The 17,038-nt window shown below is 32.9% G+C and overlaps 2 protein-coding genes across 2 annotated transcripts in view; both read right to left on the bottom strand.

The window, feature by feature from the left end:
- Positions 1-3,680, bottom strand: part of LOC100182972 (epiplakin) — a 5,604-nt gene extending 1,924 nt beyond the window's left edge. Inside the window, exons 1-4 of the mRNA XM_026839843.1 lie at positions 3,662-3,680; positions 3,353-3,499; positions 2,570-2,748; positions 1,714-1,780 (exon numbers count right to left, since the gene is read on the bottom strand). Coding sequence (XP_026695644.1) covers positions 1,714-1,780; positions 2,570-2,748; positions 3,353-3,467 — 361 coding nt within the window. The 5' untranslated portion in view covers positions 3,468-3,499; positions 3,662-3,680. The remainder of the gene's footprint in view (positions 1-1,713; positions 1,781-2,569; positions 2,749-3,352; positions 3,500-3,661) is intronic.
- Positions 3,681-6,867: 3,187 nt separating this feature from the next.
- LOC100185333 (ras-associating and dilute domain-containing protein-like) overlaps positions 6,868-17,038 on the bottom strand; it is an 18,400-nt gene continuing 8,229 nt past the window's right edge. Inside the window, exons 7-17 of the mRNA XM_026839842.1 lie at positions 15,851-16,862; positions 15,744-15,781; positions 13,467-13,604; positions 13,262-13,385; positions 11,768-11,978; positions 10,934-11,106; positions 10,701-10,851; positions 9,869-10,427; positions 9,589-9,773; positions 8,197-8,315; positions 6,868-7,563 (exon numbers count right to left, since the gene is read on the bottom strand). Coding sequence (XP_026695643.1) covers positions 9,952-10,427; positions 10,701-10,851; positions 10,934-11,106; positions 11,768-11,978; positions 13,262-13,385; positions 13,467-13,604; positions 15,744-15,781; positions 15,851-16,862 — 2,323 coding nt within the window. The 3' untranslated portion in view covers positions 6,868-7,563; positions 8,197-8,315; positions 9,589-9,773; positions 9,869-9,951. The remainder of the gene's footprint in view (positions 7,564-8,196; positions 8,316-9,588; positions 9,774-9,868; positions 10,428-10,700; positions 10,852-10,933; positions 11,107-11,767; positions 11,979-13,261; positions 13,386-13,466; positions 13,605-15,743; positions 15,782-15,850; positions 16,863-17,038) is intronic.

Below are 17,038 nucleotides of genomic sequence, written 5' to 3'. Positions count from 1 at the left end.
CACAAAGTAATATACATGGTAACTCGTAAGCTGCCACGAGGTGTTAGACCCGTGTTATAACGACTGTCGTTTTCCGGCCACGCGAGGTTAAAGTAAGATACATTTATTCATTCATTAATACCAGATTATGCTGGCTCAGCATATTTTTAAACCCTATGTTCAGCACTAAAAACGGACTTTTTTATAAAAAAAGGTACAGTAGGTACTAGTGAGACATAACCAAAATTTTAATACAAAGAAGTGCCAAAAATTGACTAATAGGAAAAAAAGTGTGAGTCAGCATATTATGTATCTATGTTTAATCGAAAATTAAAACATAATGAAGTTTGCATTTTTAGATTTTCTAAAACAGTCACAAAGAAGAAGCATTTATTATACCAAGTCAGAAATAAAATTTAAATTTTCTTTAGTATTTTACAAACTAGAAGCGATCAAACTTTAGTGAATTTTTTTTCATCTTAAATGTCGGCAAAGGAGAGAGCTGATACACTCTTTCTCTTTCGTGATTCGTTCCCGTTTACTGTTGTAGTCGATTGAATTCAGGGCGTTTTGTGTAGTTTTTCTTCGTTTTTTTTTACTTAATTTAAATTTATATATATATTTCTAACAAACCGTTTGTTTGAACGTTTTTATTAAATTTATTAAACATTTAAATTTCCTAAACAAGTGGTAAACTGTAAGCGTTGACCTACCAAATAACTAAACTAGCCCGAAAAACTTGAATAGCTGATGTAGGTTTTAAAATAAACAGCTAAAACCTCCCAAAATCACTGTGCGCCTATTTTTTACAATGGAGACCAAGCGAAATGGGGACGGAGTTGGCGGTCACGTGAATAGGAAAAAAATGTATCGCTGTTTTGGGCAGTTGCGCGTTCTACTCGTTTTTATTTCTGCGATTAATACACAAACTTCGATTTTTCGTTGGTATATGATCCTTTAATGAACATACGAGTGAGAAGCTTTAAAACATGCTAGTCGTAAAAATATACGTTTTTGTAAAAAAAGGCATGTATTAAACCAGCATATACTTCACCACTGTTTGTAATTTGTATTATCGCTTTAAGTCTTTATTTTTTCAATTTATAGAATAAATGCTTAAACATAAGTTGATGGGTTTCTAATAAACATGTAAATGTAATATCTCATATTAATTAATATAGTAGGGTGGGGGAAGATAGGACACATTTTCATTCTATTTTCTCGTCACATTTGGTAGTAAACAAAGAACATTTAAAGAATTATTAAACCGTATGCTCATGACTCCGAAAGACCGTTGTTAATTGTTTAAAACACGATCAGGATATTTGTATATCATGTGCTAAAGGTGTTCCATCTTCCCCTATCCTACTATATAGTTTAGTAAAATAGACCATGATGTGTCTTAATAGAACTGTCAATGGTCTATAGCGGTTGCGATCTGGATAATGAAAAAGGTGAACGTTGAGTGACCCCTATTCTTTACATGACTCCTTTTTAAGAATTTTGGAATGATTCTGTTCTATAGTTTATCAGTTTATTACGCTTTCCGTCCAAATCTCCAATGAGTACTTTTGATTGTTCAATAAATATGTGGTTTTTAATCTGAACATTTATTCTAAAATTCATAATGATATTTTATGTTTGGATTTTATTCAAGTGGCGCGAGATGCGTGAATTATGATGTCTCCATATAGGGCACATACGTGTCTTATAAAGTTACTTTTTAAAAATTACCTTTATTTTGCTCTTGGTGCTGATCTGTACAGTTGTTTTTCGTACTTCCTGACACTTGACTAATTATCTGAAATCAACACAAGAAAGGTGCAACCATTCGTGCTTATGCTTAAAAAGTTATTGATAATAGGTTATACTTCTTAGCTCAAAGTACCCGAACGGGGAGACTATAGTATATAGAGCATAGGGTGGGAAAATGGAACACCTTTTCCGCCTTTTTCTAGCACCGTTTGCTAGTAAACAGAGAATATTCAAAGAATTATAAAACCGTATCGTCACGACTCCTATAGACTATTGTTAGTCGTTTAAAACGCGATCAAAATATTTGGATATTTTGTGTTAACAGTGTCCTGTATGCCCCCACCATACTATATATATATATTACATGTGCGATATGACACTAATGCTATAATCATCATGCAGTTAAAATAAAATAATTTGTATGTTTTTACTGATCCGTGAGAATAAATGTATCTTATCCAAGGGCACATGATACATACGTGGAACATGGTATTGAAGTATTTGCCTAGACCTGAAATGCTCCGTTGAAAGGCAAATGCTGTAGTGCTGTACTATATGTATGGTAGGGTGGGGAAAGATGGGACACCTTTCCGTTTGGTTTTCTCTTTCCATTTGGTAGTAAACAAAGAACATTCAATGAATCATAAAACCGTATCCTCACGACTTCCACAGACCGTTGTTAATTGTTTAAAACACGATGAGGCTATTTGGATATTATGTATTAAAGGTGTCCCCTCTTCCCCCATCCTACTATATGGTACAATAAATTAGTTGCATTGTGCTCTATGTGAAAAATAGTATATTTCTCTAAAAATATTGTATATATAGTACTTACCTCTATATGCCTTGGACTTAGTTTCTTTTTTGTTTCATCCTGTAAGTAAGCATCCTTGGTCTCGTCGTCTTTACCAAATAATACGTTTTCTGTTCCATGTTCACTTTTTTCATTATCCTCAAATGTTTTCGCAAGAACGGTGCTATCATTTTCACAATCATTTATGTTCGACTGATTTTCTGGTTTCATTAAGTTTATGAACAAGTGATATATGAAACTTTAATGCATATAAAATCTATAAAACCAATGTTTTCATATTGGTAGATTTTAATAATTAAGAAGCATAGACTACCTTATTTTAGTATTATATCATTATACTATCTTTTAATAACCGCTGAGGTATACACTATAGAATTAAAAACAAGACTTTCAGAGTTTATGACAATAAAAACCAACGCAACTACAACGAGGGGTACGACAGAGCAAAAAATGATTATTTTTATATTAATTGTATTCTGCAGCATTTAGTTACTCTAATATCAAAATTAACAGGCTGTGGCAGTTTTTTGCCACGTAAACTATACTATATATGTACTCTAAACTTAACCTACTAAACCTAATTATAAGACATGTCCCCTACCCATTTTTCTCATCATAGGTATTTGCACAAAGCAAAAACCTTTTTTAGGACAAAATCAAACTGTACGAAATATATCAGTCTATTTTTTTACCTACACGATACTGAACTACAGATAATAACAAACCTAAAACTACAAAATTTTGACCGTTTTAATGTTTCATTCTACTACAATCAGTTTTAAATATATTTATGGATTATCTTACCGGATGTTTTTCTTGTGAAGATACGTTTGCAAAACAAGCAAGACATTAGAACGACAGTTGTTGAAAATAAAGCTGCCAGTGATACTATAGCAGATGGTAAATAAGTAAACGGCATCTTAGAAGGTTCGCATAAATCTTTGGAAAACTCTAATAAGAAATCACCATAAAGCGTTAGTTACGTCATTTCATACAATATACCTTCCGTGTTTAAAATTAATATTTTTCGTTTATGGCTTGTTTATGCTTAACTTAACATTAGATTGCAAAAATATAAGCTCTGCAAAAACATTTTACTGGATAGACAGAAACCTTGATTTACGTTGTATAAACATCACTAATTGTCCTTAGAACTTCTTTTCGCAATTCCTCACAGTGTATAAAACGAATTATGCAACCACTAATTATAATTTTAAGCTCCTAATTACTGTGCTTTATCAGAACTTTCATCACCTGAGGCGGAGAATTCATTAAAACTCTTTCAACGTTAAAACCCGGCCGCGCGTATAAATATTTTTCTGTCACCAAACCTTATGAACCTTAACTTGATGTCGCGACAGTTATTTTAATCGGCTGTTTAGACTAAAACTGGTAAAAATAGGGAATATATGCTACATACACGTTTCAAATAACTGCATATAGGGTTTATAATTTGTCTGAAACCCAATTGCATACTATAGACTGTCCAAGTAAGAAAAACATACACAGCACACAAGGAAAGGGAAACAAGATTCTAAGGATATTCCGTCCACGTATGGCTATCGCCGAAAGCTGCAATAAATCGAGAATTTTGCCGTAAGCGATTGTGCCTGCGCCTTATTGCTGTAACGAGCTGCATTCTTCGTTATCTGAAGGCGTTTCATTTATAGCAATATAAGTGATCTATAAGGTTTGCATGTGGTCTATATATGAAGTGTTCAAAATGAAAATACAAAATAAATCGGGTTTGTATTGATAGAGATAATCAAATGTGGAGTGGTAGCACGAAAGTTTCGAAAAATAAAACAGCATCCAAACAAAGTTATACATTACAATTTTTTTCTTCGAATGAACATGTTACATAAAAGTTCAGCTTTATTTTAATAGCAAAATACAAGCTTATTACACCGACGAAAGCACTTTTTACCGAATTTCCTAAATTTCAACATGTATGACATTTTTGATGATAGTTCTTTTAGCAAAGCAATCACGTCCGTAAAAGAAAAGATGACCTATAAATTTCTATGCAGCATTTTTTTCGTTATTATTTTGTTTGGAAATAAAAATATACTTTTCAGTATTAAAACATTATTCTTGGGATCATTTTCGCTGCCACGTTTTTACGACAGCAATTACCTTTAATGATCATTTTATGAGATTTTCTGCGTATCTCGTATACACGTGTGTTTTAGTATCGTGTAAAATTTAACTCGGACATGACCACTTTTTATGTGAATATCTGTTGGAGTTAACGTGAACAGGCTTAAATGTATAGTAGGGTAGGGGAAAATAGGACACTTTGTCAGACGAAACTTTTTTTTAATTTTTCTTTTACGGACCCCTATTTAATGATAATCAGGAAAATAAGGTCACAGAATTATTCAACAGTATTATCATGACTTTATAAAACGCCCGTCAAAGCTGATTACTGTTTTTAATTATTAAAAAAATATGTATAATAAAAACAGTATACTTTAAACAAGTGAAAAAATGCGAAATAGTAAGGTGCTATTTTTTAATGCTTGCTAAATCATGGAAATATATAATACAATGGGAGAAGATGGGACTCTTAAGCACATATTGCCAAATATTTCCAAAATCAAAATAGATGACGGTTTTTGGGTAATACCACGAATTAGTACTATCATTTCTTTATTAATTGACAACAATTTAAGAAAATATAATAAAACACACGAGGAGTTATTTACCGATCTGCACAACAGGTGAACTTTTACAAATTCGAAAACACACAGGATAAGATGGGACAGTTTAAAATCATTGTTAATTTTGATTATTAAGTGTATTTATTAATAGAAATATACGTAAATAACACGAAATAATACTGTACGCTTTGAAAATTAGGTCTAAACATTCATTTACTTGCCCTACTGCTATAGTATTTAACATGTTACCTATACATTATATTATTGCATAATAATTGATATTGTTTGAACGACTATGGGTAATGTTCGAACGTCAATGGATAAATATTGTATCCTACAAATGTATATAAACTTGTAATAACAGAAAATTGATAATAACTATTGATAAAGTTTTTATTTTTGCTACAAATTGGGTATTACTACTCTGTTTTTGGCACAAGTCACTTCTCATAAATTATCACCAAGTGCAAATGACCAAATTTCGAATATATTTTCAAAATATTATCTTTTTATTATATCAGTATCTTTTAGTTGAAAACACCTTGAGGTATAAATTACTAAATTAAAAGCAAATATTTCAAAGTTTGGCAATGAAAACATACAAAACTACAATGTGGGGGAAGATGGGACTCTAAATTGAAATATATTTAGCCTACATCAGCAGTATTCTGCAACGTGTATTTAACCTACCGAGTTTAACAGGCTGTGCTAGTTTCTTTGCCATGTAAACGACCTAATTTTCAAATTGTACAGTATTATTTCGTGTTATTTACGTATATTCTTATTTATAAATACACCTAATAATCAAAATTAACAATGATTTTAAACTGTCTCATCTTATCCTGTGTGTTTTCAAATTTGTAAAATTTCACCTGTTGTGCGGATTGCCAAATAACTCCTCGTGTGTTTTATTATATTTTATTAAATTGGTGTCAATTAATAAAGAAATGATCGTACTAATTCGTTGCATTTCCCAAAAACCGTCATTTATTTTGATTTTGGAAATATTTGGCAATATGTGCTTTAGTGCCCCATCTTCCCCCATTGTACTATACCATTAACTGTAACTTTATATTACATGTATAGTAGGATGGGAAAAGATGGGACACCTTCAGCACATATAACTTCCAAAATGCTGATCGTGGTGAAAGTTCTTTGTTTACTACCAAATTGGGCAAAAAAAAGAATGAGCATCTGTTCCATCTTCCTCCACCCTACTACATAACACCGTCCGCAACTATATAATGCATATACACCACCATTTGCAACTATATAATACATATACACCACAATCCCTAACTATATAATGCACATACACCATCATTCGTAAGTACTATGAACGTTTATTGTATTTTGGTTGTTGTCCGTAAGCATCCGCACATCTGCGCGTCAGTAAATTATTGTTACCCTATACAGACATATAGCGACGCCAACAGTACAGCTAGTAGAAATGTACCCTGAACCGATGCAAATATAGGTTAGTAAGTTTGCCCTTGAATTGTTTTTTTTTACAAAGCCACATTATATGTTTAACAAGGTTGACCTGGTTAAATATGTAGTAGCATCACATGCACAATATCGTCCGGTACAAATATATTTGTCGGAACGAATATTAGGAAACCCGCACAATGTGTTGAGAACTTTAAACACTAGTTAACCTTGTTGACATGTAAAAATGTTTAATGTTGAACTTAAACGTAATGTTTCAATTACAATTAATGATACAAAGGTATAATAGAGATGCTTTCTCGTTCAAACTTACTAACAAATTTCAGGAAAAAATGAATTATTCTATCTTACTATATTTTAATAGATTTGACTTTAGTTAAGAGATAAAAAACTTGAGATGTAAGGGTTGAGAAATGAGATTTGCCTAAATGGGCCCCACAAATAAAAACAACAACTGTTCCAATAAAAGCACTTCTACGACCCTTAGGTGACCAACAATTGCTCGGGCATAAAAAGATTTGTAATGATGCACTGATAATTGTTCTTTTATGTTATCCTAAAAGCAAACTGACACACCATGCACATACTTTAAAAAGAAGGTATGTAAACAAAGTGTTGATGATCTAGTTAGGTAATCAGATAGATGATCATTACCATCATATTAACTATTCAAAAAAAGTTATTAATTACAATTTAAGTTTACTGATTTTAGCAATTCCGCAAAATTTGCTGCAGTTATTAATACCTGGGTGTTCTGTTTCATACACCTCATGGCTAATTACAGATCTTCATATTTGTTTACATCAGCAACTTGACGAGGTAATTTTTATAGCAACATCCGAACCACATCGACCAACCAGAAGTCTGATATTATCACCAGCTTGCCACACTGCCCGCATTGCCCTGTCGCAAAGGCAGGTACAGTTATTTGGGTCATAAAATACAGAAAGTAAAATGGTTTAAGTAACATGAATGACACTATATGAGGTAACTGAAGCAGGCAGTACACCTATGTTTTAACATCTGTTTTTGCCGTGCAACATGAGAATGTATTAGTTCAATTATTATTCTAATATTTTAATTCATAACTGGTGGACAAGCCTGATAAAAGGTACTTTAATTCATCTCATATTTTACATTTCACTGGTGCTATATTGAGTTTTCTTTCTTCTTGCATACCACAGTGCTTATCATTTTGACGGACATTATTAAATTGTACATATCAGATTTATAAAACCTGATGTTTTAACTCTTTAGTTTTTATGTTCACAATTGTTTATATTTAAATCATTTGCATGCGACCCAAGATCTCTGTATTTGTGTGGCTTCAACTATGTTTTGTTGCATTTTATTTGTTCTATATTATGATGATAACGGGTGGTGTAAATCAACATTAAAATTGTCAAATACATATCGAGAGACCTTGATTTTCTGATATACTAGCAGTGGCAACAAAGTCTTTATAAATATATATATAGGAGATAAATCAAAAATCATGTAGTACAACAAATTAGACTTAACATGAAACAAACTTACTCATGGTAGGACATGTTTATTAGACTGACACCATTTGCTGCCAATATCCGATCACCCAGTTGTAATCTCCCTTCTTGTAACCAACATCTTATTACATCATGATGCTTAGAGTGTATGTGCTAGAAAAATATCTTAAACTTAAAGCGGCAAACCAACAAAAAATCTAAATTTGGTATTAGGTAGAGGTAGAGATGCTCAAACAAAGGTACCGCCAAAGTTTTAGAAAACCAGAAAAACAAACAATTGAGTAAAAAAAAAGGGTTTCTTAACTTTGATGGTTTCTAAACTGCTAAAGAAAATTCGATATCTTTAATTTGTCACAATGAATCTAATAAATAAATAGGAAAAAAATGAAACATTGGAAAATATGAAACAATATAAAATCTAGACTTTATTAGGTTTTAATTTTTCTAGTTGCATAACCGATTGTTCTCACTTTTCAACACAACAATCAACCCTTTTTTACATAGAAAATGATACAGAAGGTACCAGGCAGACATAAAACTTTTTAAATTTAAAAAAGGTTGAAAATTAACTAATGTCAGCGATAATGCACAAAACTCCCTGTAAAAAAAGTTTCACTCAACTTTAACTGTTTACTTTTTTTTTTCGGATTTGTTACAGCGAATGTTTTTTCTTTGTAAACATACAAAAGATTATAAAATACAGACAAAATTAGTTTTAAATATTTTATTCGGTTATCGCGATCAACGCAAAAGTGAAATCAAATAACCGTTCGGTTTACGATTGCGTCGTAGTTTAGCCTCATATTTACCTTGTTTTTCTTAGCCAGGTAGACTGTTTGTTACGAAATAGTAGGGATTCATTGTATTATAATAGCGATTGTTTTGCCTGGCAATTAATTACGACATAATAGCAATTCACACGGCGATTATTTGCATCATAATAGGGATTGACACCACATCATTTAGCATGTGAAGGAGGTTTAAAAACAGGCTTAAATGTTTGCTTTTTGAATCTACCTTTTACGTGCGTCGTATTTTATCATTTTGAACACCAATGTAATAAGACTTTATTTTATAGTTTTTCGCGCCCCCCCTTCCGAGTGTTAAACACCCCCCTAGGGGGGCGCGCCCCCAAGTTTAAGAACCACTGTCCTAAAGGCATCGCAACTTTCAGGTTTAAAAACACTAGTCTTTACTAATAGTCTTTTGGATAATAGTGCTTGAAAGAAACTGATTTACAAGAGAAAAAGTATAAAAAAAAACGGTTACAACATGTTTGTTTTAAATATACAAAAACACAGTATTGCTCCAACCCAGTGGTCACTAATGGGTTGTCCAAATTATCAGCCATACATAAAAAGAAATAAAAAAATCATTTATTTATTCATTCATCCAATGAAAAGTAAATGAAAGTTAGAACCCTTACCTTAACTGACGGACCGTCGGGAATTAGTGATCGAACGAATATTCCTGGTAAACCTAATGATGTAATAGTGCCATCCACCAACCCAACACCAAGACCTTGTTTTCCTTTTTTAATGTCCACAATAAAAACTTCTTTTGGCATACTGTTATCACTACATACTGATGTATCAGCTGGAGACGAGATTTCTGTTTTAAAAAATTAAGTTATTTCGCATAGTATCAGGATTCACATAGGTTTTAGAAAGTCAGAAGCCTATCAAACCTTTTTTTAAACTACTTACCATGATGTGTAGATTTTGAGATACGAGAATTAAATGACTCTATTTCTGCTACTGGTAGTACAAGTAAACTGTCGCAATCTTGTCTAAGTTCTTCTGCTGTCAGATTGGTTATTTGAAAGGTTAAACTCAACCAATTTGTTTATTGCTTTTGATGCATTTGCTTCTTCATCATACTTCCAGTTCTTTACAATATAAGCCTCAGGTTCTGAAGATGACGAACATGATGATGATGATGAAACAATTCTTCCAAAACCCCCAGATGAAGCAACATTAGCAGCAGAGCTCTCGGATTCAGGAAGAAGATCCGGGTAAGACATTGGAACAACATCTGGAGAGGTGGGCATTGTAACTTTCAACTCATTGGACAAAAATGATTGCTTCTTTTCATTTTTAAACTCTTTGCATAGTTGTTCAGTGTGAGGACTATATACTTTGTGTTTAAAACTGGCGATCAGATTTTGCAGTTTTGGATTGTTTGGTAATTCACCCAGGTTGATTCTTGAACCACTGACAGGAAGTGTAAGGGGAGGATGACTTTCATAACTCTCCATCACTGCATCTATTACAAACATTCAACTGTTTAACAACCATACGGAAAATATAAGTATTAGGTAACTTGAACCAATAGGTCCAATACATTATGCCAACTTTTACCACTAGTTATTATTTCCTGTTTGATTAAACCCCCCTGTTCCTACTATCAAACTGGCTCATTTTACTCCGTAACGTTTAATTGAGCAGGCTGAAATAGACAACCCGATTTAACTCTAATAACCATACGTTATACGTATATATAAATAAGGGGTAACTAAAACTAATATATGGGGCTAACCTTCGCCACTGGTATTCATTTCCACTTCTTGATCAGGAAACCAACTTGTTGGTTTCTGTTGCTGGCCAGTCATTTGGTAGCACTCAAGCACATGACAGAGCTGAGCAGAGTTTAAGCCATGAAAGTTTTTACGAAATGTTGACCAGGTGTACTGCATAAAAATGAAACAGTCATAATTTAATCATCTCAGGTGCACTTGCCACATAAAAATATATATGCCATGGGTAACAAACCTTTGCCATTTGTGTACGAGGGGTGGCTAGTAAGTTTGCCAAGGTAGATATCTTGACAAGGAAAGCCGATACTTGATATGAATATTCAAATTCAATTGCCCAGTTCTCTAGTTTTTCCAAGTTGCCACGTATACGAACTCCCATTTCCCATTTGAAATATTTTGTTGAAGCATCTGGTGTAAATGGAATCATACACTTTTAATATAAATAAAAACACAGTGCAGAAGACTAGTCAAATATTTTTAGCCTATCTGACGTTAATGAAGCGCTGAGTGTTTATCAAGTTACTTACAAATGAAATTGTTTTGGCCATTATTCAAAAAAGCTATTTAAGAATGTGGTACAAACATGGCTACTTGCTAATACATTGAAGACCTTGCACATAAAACTATAACTAAGGCTCATTTTTGGGCAAAGATAATAAACTAGACAAGCATTAAAATATATCATAGTCTTTTAGATACAAGTTGACTATGGATAGGGTTGGTGTATTAGTTTCATGTAAAAATAGCACTTGGACGAGAATTACCAGTGACGCCACCACTCACCAGTGAAAATATAACAGGCCATAACTTAAAAACACGATAATGTTTTAAATAATTGTATATAGGCTATTTAACAAAAGGGACTATCTGTACACGTGTTACCAACTATAAAATTAAATTTCAGTTCTCCTTTAACCAAAATAAATTAAGCAAATATCACAGTCAACAAAACCAAAGTTTTCACTTTACTTTCACATTCACTAATTGTCATCAAAATTTAAATTTTAAACCGATATGAAATATTAATAAATGTAATTTTTATACAACATGCAAAAGGCACTCAACATACCATTTTCCATCAACGTATTGAAAAGTGAAACATTTGTAAAGAAAAACAGATAGGCGAAGAGCTGATCAGCAATCTGTTGATTCACTAAATATGTTTGAGTCATCTCCCAAGCATAGTTGTACACTTTAATCACATGATTGACACTTGGTGTTGATTCAACATCAGAAAATGGATTACAATCCAGGATGGCCGGTAATGAACCATACAAAGTCTATGAAAACAATTAACCAGTGGTATTTTGACACATAAAGCAGTTTTCTAAAATATTTTCTAAGCACAAAATTTCATTTCAATCTGCGCACATATTTTAAATTTACTTGCCGATATGCCAAAACGTGGAATGTTATTTCCGCAAGGTGGTACTGAGAATTCTATTTCTTTTTATTTTATCGGATGGTATTTGCTCTTACCAGTAGTTTTATATTGGTTATTTTAAACAGTATATAGATATATATTTCATTAAATTTAAATTGTATTTTCAATAATCTCCAACCCAGTGGTCTCTAATAAGTTGTCCAAATTATCAGCCATACATAAAAATCTCCCAAAAGAGTTAATCAAATCCACAAATTTTATTCCCGAACTCTTTGACTCATAACTGTGCTGATCACAAAAAAATGCCTGTACAAAAATCTTTTAACAAAATTTTTAGAAATTTAATTTCATTTAGCAGGGCTTGAGTTAAAAAAACCATTTAGCAGGGCTCGAGGTGAGTGCTATGCTATAAATATAACGCTAGGTAATACCTTAAATCTAAAACTTTATTTTCGTCAAAGTAATGCGGAAAAGTTAATGTATAACAACACAATTCTTTTCATTACTTTTGTCTTTGCCTGAGTCCTGGCTTCCGCCACCCAACTATATAAATGTACATAATTACTATTTTAAAAAGAACTGTGATGTTTTACATAAACATTTCTGTATTAATCTATTTTAAAGTAACTAAAGCTTTAATTTTAAGGTGTTACCCAGTGTTATAATCTATTCGAAGCTGGACTAGTACAAGGTTCTATAAATACTTTTTATGACGAATATTAATATTCACATTTATTTTCTTGGGAATTATTATAATTTTATTTTAGAATCTTTACCGCTATGGTCTAGTAAGTAAAGTGTCACACTTTTACGTTAGTTTCTTTATTCTAGAATCATCTTGGCATCCCCAGGGCTACTATGAGGGCCTGCACCACTGGCGACAATATCCAGGGGTGCAAAGGTGCGATGCACCTCGTAAACTTTTGAAAAGTAGTTGGATACCGAGTTAAAAACACTGAAGTTGTCCAGTGGTCACATACTAATCACCAAATCAAAGGAGTATTATGTTGTGTTTAAGCGAATTTAGTAACTTTGAATAAGATTAAAAAAAATATAATATAAAATTTAATATTTGAATTTGAATGCCTACTACTGGGATTTTGTATGTGTGGAAACAAAACATTTATTAAAGACTCTAGATTAGGCTAATTTTGAACTGCTAAATCAAAACTATGGTACCTTGGTAAGATAATACACCAGCTGTTGGAATGCATACATTACGACTTCTTCAAGTAACCCTAAGATTTCTTCATTAATTTCAAACTTCTTAGCTTCATCCAGGATTTTTGAGCTAACATAATTCCTGAAAAATAACACATCTAATTGTAAAAGTCGCCTACAGTTGAATTTCAATAGTACAGTGGTAAAGAATGATTTTACTCACTTCTTTTTTGCTTCTTCCACACAATCAAGGACATGGGGAATTAAATCTTTCTGAAGGAACTCAAATATCTCAAGAGTGTTTGACATCCAGAAGACAACCAGGCGCAGTGATTTAAGAAGATGTTCAGATGGATCATTACTGAAAGAATAACTTATATATACTTAAATATATGCTTGACTAAGAAGAATTTAAAAAGTCAGGTTGTCATGGTTTGATCACGTTATTGGATCAGTGCCAGCTCTATAAACTAGGGTTCGGCTAATATATCGGTTTACCAATATCGTCGGCCGATATTTATGTTCTACCTATAAACGGTATCTGTAAAATAGCGCGATAAAATATTTCATTCAAGCAACATGCGTCCCACTTGACCTTTACGTGTGTCGTAGTTTAATGTCTATGTGTCTCGTTAGTTTAGGCTTCTGGTGCGTTGTTGTTTGACCTTTACGTGCGTCATATTTACAAGCGTCGTATTTAGGCGTTATAGTTTGACCTTTACGTAGGTTGTAGTTTAGCCTTTACGTACATGTTAGTGACCTTTACGTGCGTCTTAGTTTAACGCCCACGTGCATTGTAGTTTAGCGTTGTTTGTGTTTTTCCTAGTTTAGTACAAAAGCAACAACTTCCTAAGAACATGCAGACCAACCAAACTATATAACTTGCAATATAATGAATACAGGCATTACTTCTGATTAATACTGATCATTTTATGTTTCGCTATAGTGACAAATATTGGTAAATATCGGTATCGGTGTAAAAAGTTGATATCGGTAGGTCTCTACCTCTACTATAAACACTAACGCTTTTTATCTTTAAAAATTCAAACCGTTCTCATCCAGTGGTTCCAAATATTTTTTACAGTATTTTATACTATTTTATAACTGTGACTCAGTAGAGCAGGGGTTCCCAAACCGCGGCCCGCAGGAGCAAATTAAATGGCCCTCAGAGGACTTCAAAATTACCGATTGCCTTCGTTCACAAATAAACATAATACTTTAAAAAATCGTCTAAAAATGTTTTATTGATTTCTGTAATAATTTACATTGTCTTTGTTACGTCACAAAAATAATTATGACTGTCACAGCATCAGCCAACCTTACTGTGAAACTTTGTCTTTTACTCCGCAAGTACGTAGTTTAATCTGTTCTAGAAGCCATGTTTATTACAAGCATATGTGTCGAACTTCCTGATCTAACTAACAGTATTCGATATAACCAAATTTTGGCCAATACAAGTCGATATAACCAAATTTTGGCCAATACAAGTAAAATATAGCAAGGAAAACCTTGCCCGACGTATAATTGTAATTTCACATATTGGCCCGCGATAAAATAAGTTTGGGAACCCCTGCTGTAGAGCAAAAACAATATATATATATACATCAAATACGCAGTGTTTTTGCGATTACGGTTACGGTTGGACCAGTTAGGAAATTACCTTTGATTACGTTTACCGGTTGCATTATTTATAAATACAATTCTTAGATGAACATATTGTCTGTTAGACTGTTACGTCACAGTAGCAGTTCACAGTTGGGATATTTGCGTCATAATCTGGATTGAGTAACAATTAGATTGTTGTAACATAGCAACGATTGTTGCGTAAAATATTATCACAACAGTGATTAAATGCATTTAATGCGTTAGGATTAAAAGTCTACGTTGCTTCATTGAATAATTCCGCACGTATGCTGAGAGTTATTTTGTGTATTAAATCGTTGTTAGTATATAAAAGTTACTAATGACGGTGCAATGCGAAAAGTTAAATAAATAAATATTTAATAATAAAGTCTATGTTTTATATTTTTTATATATATATTTTTGATGAAGAAGCATTTATTATACTAAATCGGAAATAAAATTTAAATTTTTTTTAGTATTATAGAAACTAGAAACGATCAAAGTTGAGTGAAATTTTTTCTTATGAGAAATCCCACGCATTGTCGAAAACAACCGAATTTTTTAACAGCAGGTTTTTTTCATGTGATGTTTTAGAAGCTGTATCGTTTTGGCAAACTAATATACCAAATAAATAGTGAACTGTTTACCACACTGATTACTGAGCGCAGGACATTTAAAGATTTCAGTAATTTGTTTTGTGTATTGTGTTATCCCTTTTTGCTAGCCAATACCACGTTTGAAATAAGTTTAAATCCTGGACCTTGTGACTGCGGAGAACAGCCTTACCGACACAGTGATTTTCGTAAGACAAAGACACTTTTTTATTTTTGACCTACCATACCAATGTTTTTTGTGGCAAGTCTTATAAAAAACTTACGATTGAATGTCTTGAACTGAAACTTTTCTGGTTGCATTCTATATTAGAAATATATAATAGTTAAGAAAATACTATTGATAATAAGTTTTAATCACTGTTGTACTCACCAAAACAAACGTTTGCATGTGGCTTGCTACTTTAAACAATGACTCATTCTTATCAGCAAGATCAAAGTTTAAGCAAGCATGGGTGATCATGTGGCAAAGGAAATTGGCAGGTGCAAGTGGCTCTTCCATATTGTCAAGGCAAAAGTTAGAAAAAATGTCGAAAAGTTGGTCCAAAATCTCATCTTCATATTTTCGCTCATAACTGAGCTGAGTCTCCATGATCGCTGGTATTTCGGGACAAAACGGAGATGAAAGTGTTATGTCAGCATAATTCCTTACGGATGATTGCTTTTCTGTTACATCACTTGAAATTAAAATTTCTTTTCTATTTTTGGCGGAAGGTGAAGGGACAACACAGCAGTCAATGTTTATGCTCGAAGTAGGATCTTCGTATTTGTATATGATACTTTTACCGATACATAAAATATCTCCATGAGTCAACGTGTGATTTGACAACACTCTCACACCGTTTACTGTAACTTCTGCCCTTGATTTTAGTGGTGACACCACAACACGCCACTTTTGCGTTGCTTTAAAATTTTTGGTTTCATCAAAAAGGGTTTCTAAGTGTCGTCTGATAACGCAATGGTGTCGTAAAACTCCAGGTGCCTTCAATTTAAAATCGGATACTTCACTGCCAACTAAAATCTCATCCCGTTCGAGAAAACGCTGAAAACCATTTGCTTCCGGTGTGTCACCTAACACAGTTAGTAGATAGGGCACTGGTGGCGGTGGGGTAATCTCATTGCTAAAAGAACAAGTTTCTGCACTTTTGGTTTCATGAGCCAACTTTGCTTCAGTTGGGCTTTGGCAAATAAATGTTGGTTTATCTGTTAACGGGATTTGAAGTGGCAGGGATTTAGGTTCATAATCAGCTTTTGTATCGGTGTTAGTTTTTTCATCTAAGTCTAACACGCATGAAGATGGAGCATATTCCTCTTCTGACTCTTCACTATCCGTTGTAGGTTGGTTAGATGAATGTACGTAAAACGACGAAACGCTTAAATTTGGCCTACAAGCATAAAACAAGAGAGAAAAGTTCTATAAGTGAAAACGCATTAAAATCAGTGTGGACTCTGATTAAAATGATTGAGCACGGTAGTGTTTTTAATCTCTTTGGTAGTGGTCGTATATACCATTTTTCGTCGAACAGATTTGTTCTTGATTGTTGTTGTGTTTTGCGCGACT

Source organism: Ciona intestinalis, unplaced genomic scaffold, assembly GCF_000224145.3.
Source record: "Ciona intestinalis unplaced genomic scaffold, KH HT001058.1, whole genome shotgun sequence".
NCBI lineage: Eukaryota > Metazoa > Chordata > Ascidiacea > Phlebobranchia > Cionidae > Ciona > Ciona intestinalis.
The sequence above is the reverse complement of the archived record's forward strand: the minus strand, read 5'-3'. Positions and strand labels throughout refer to the sequence as shown.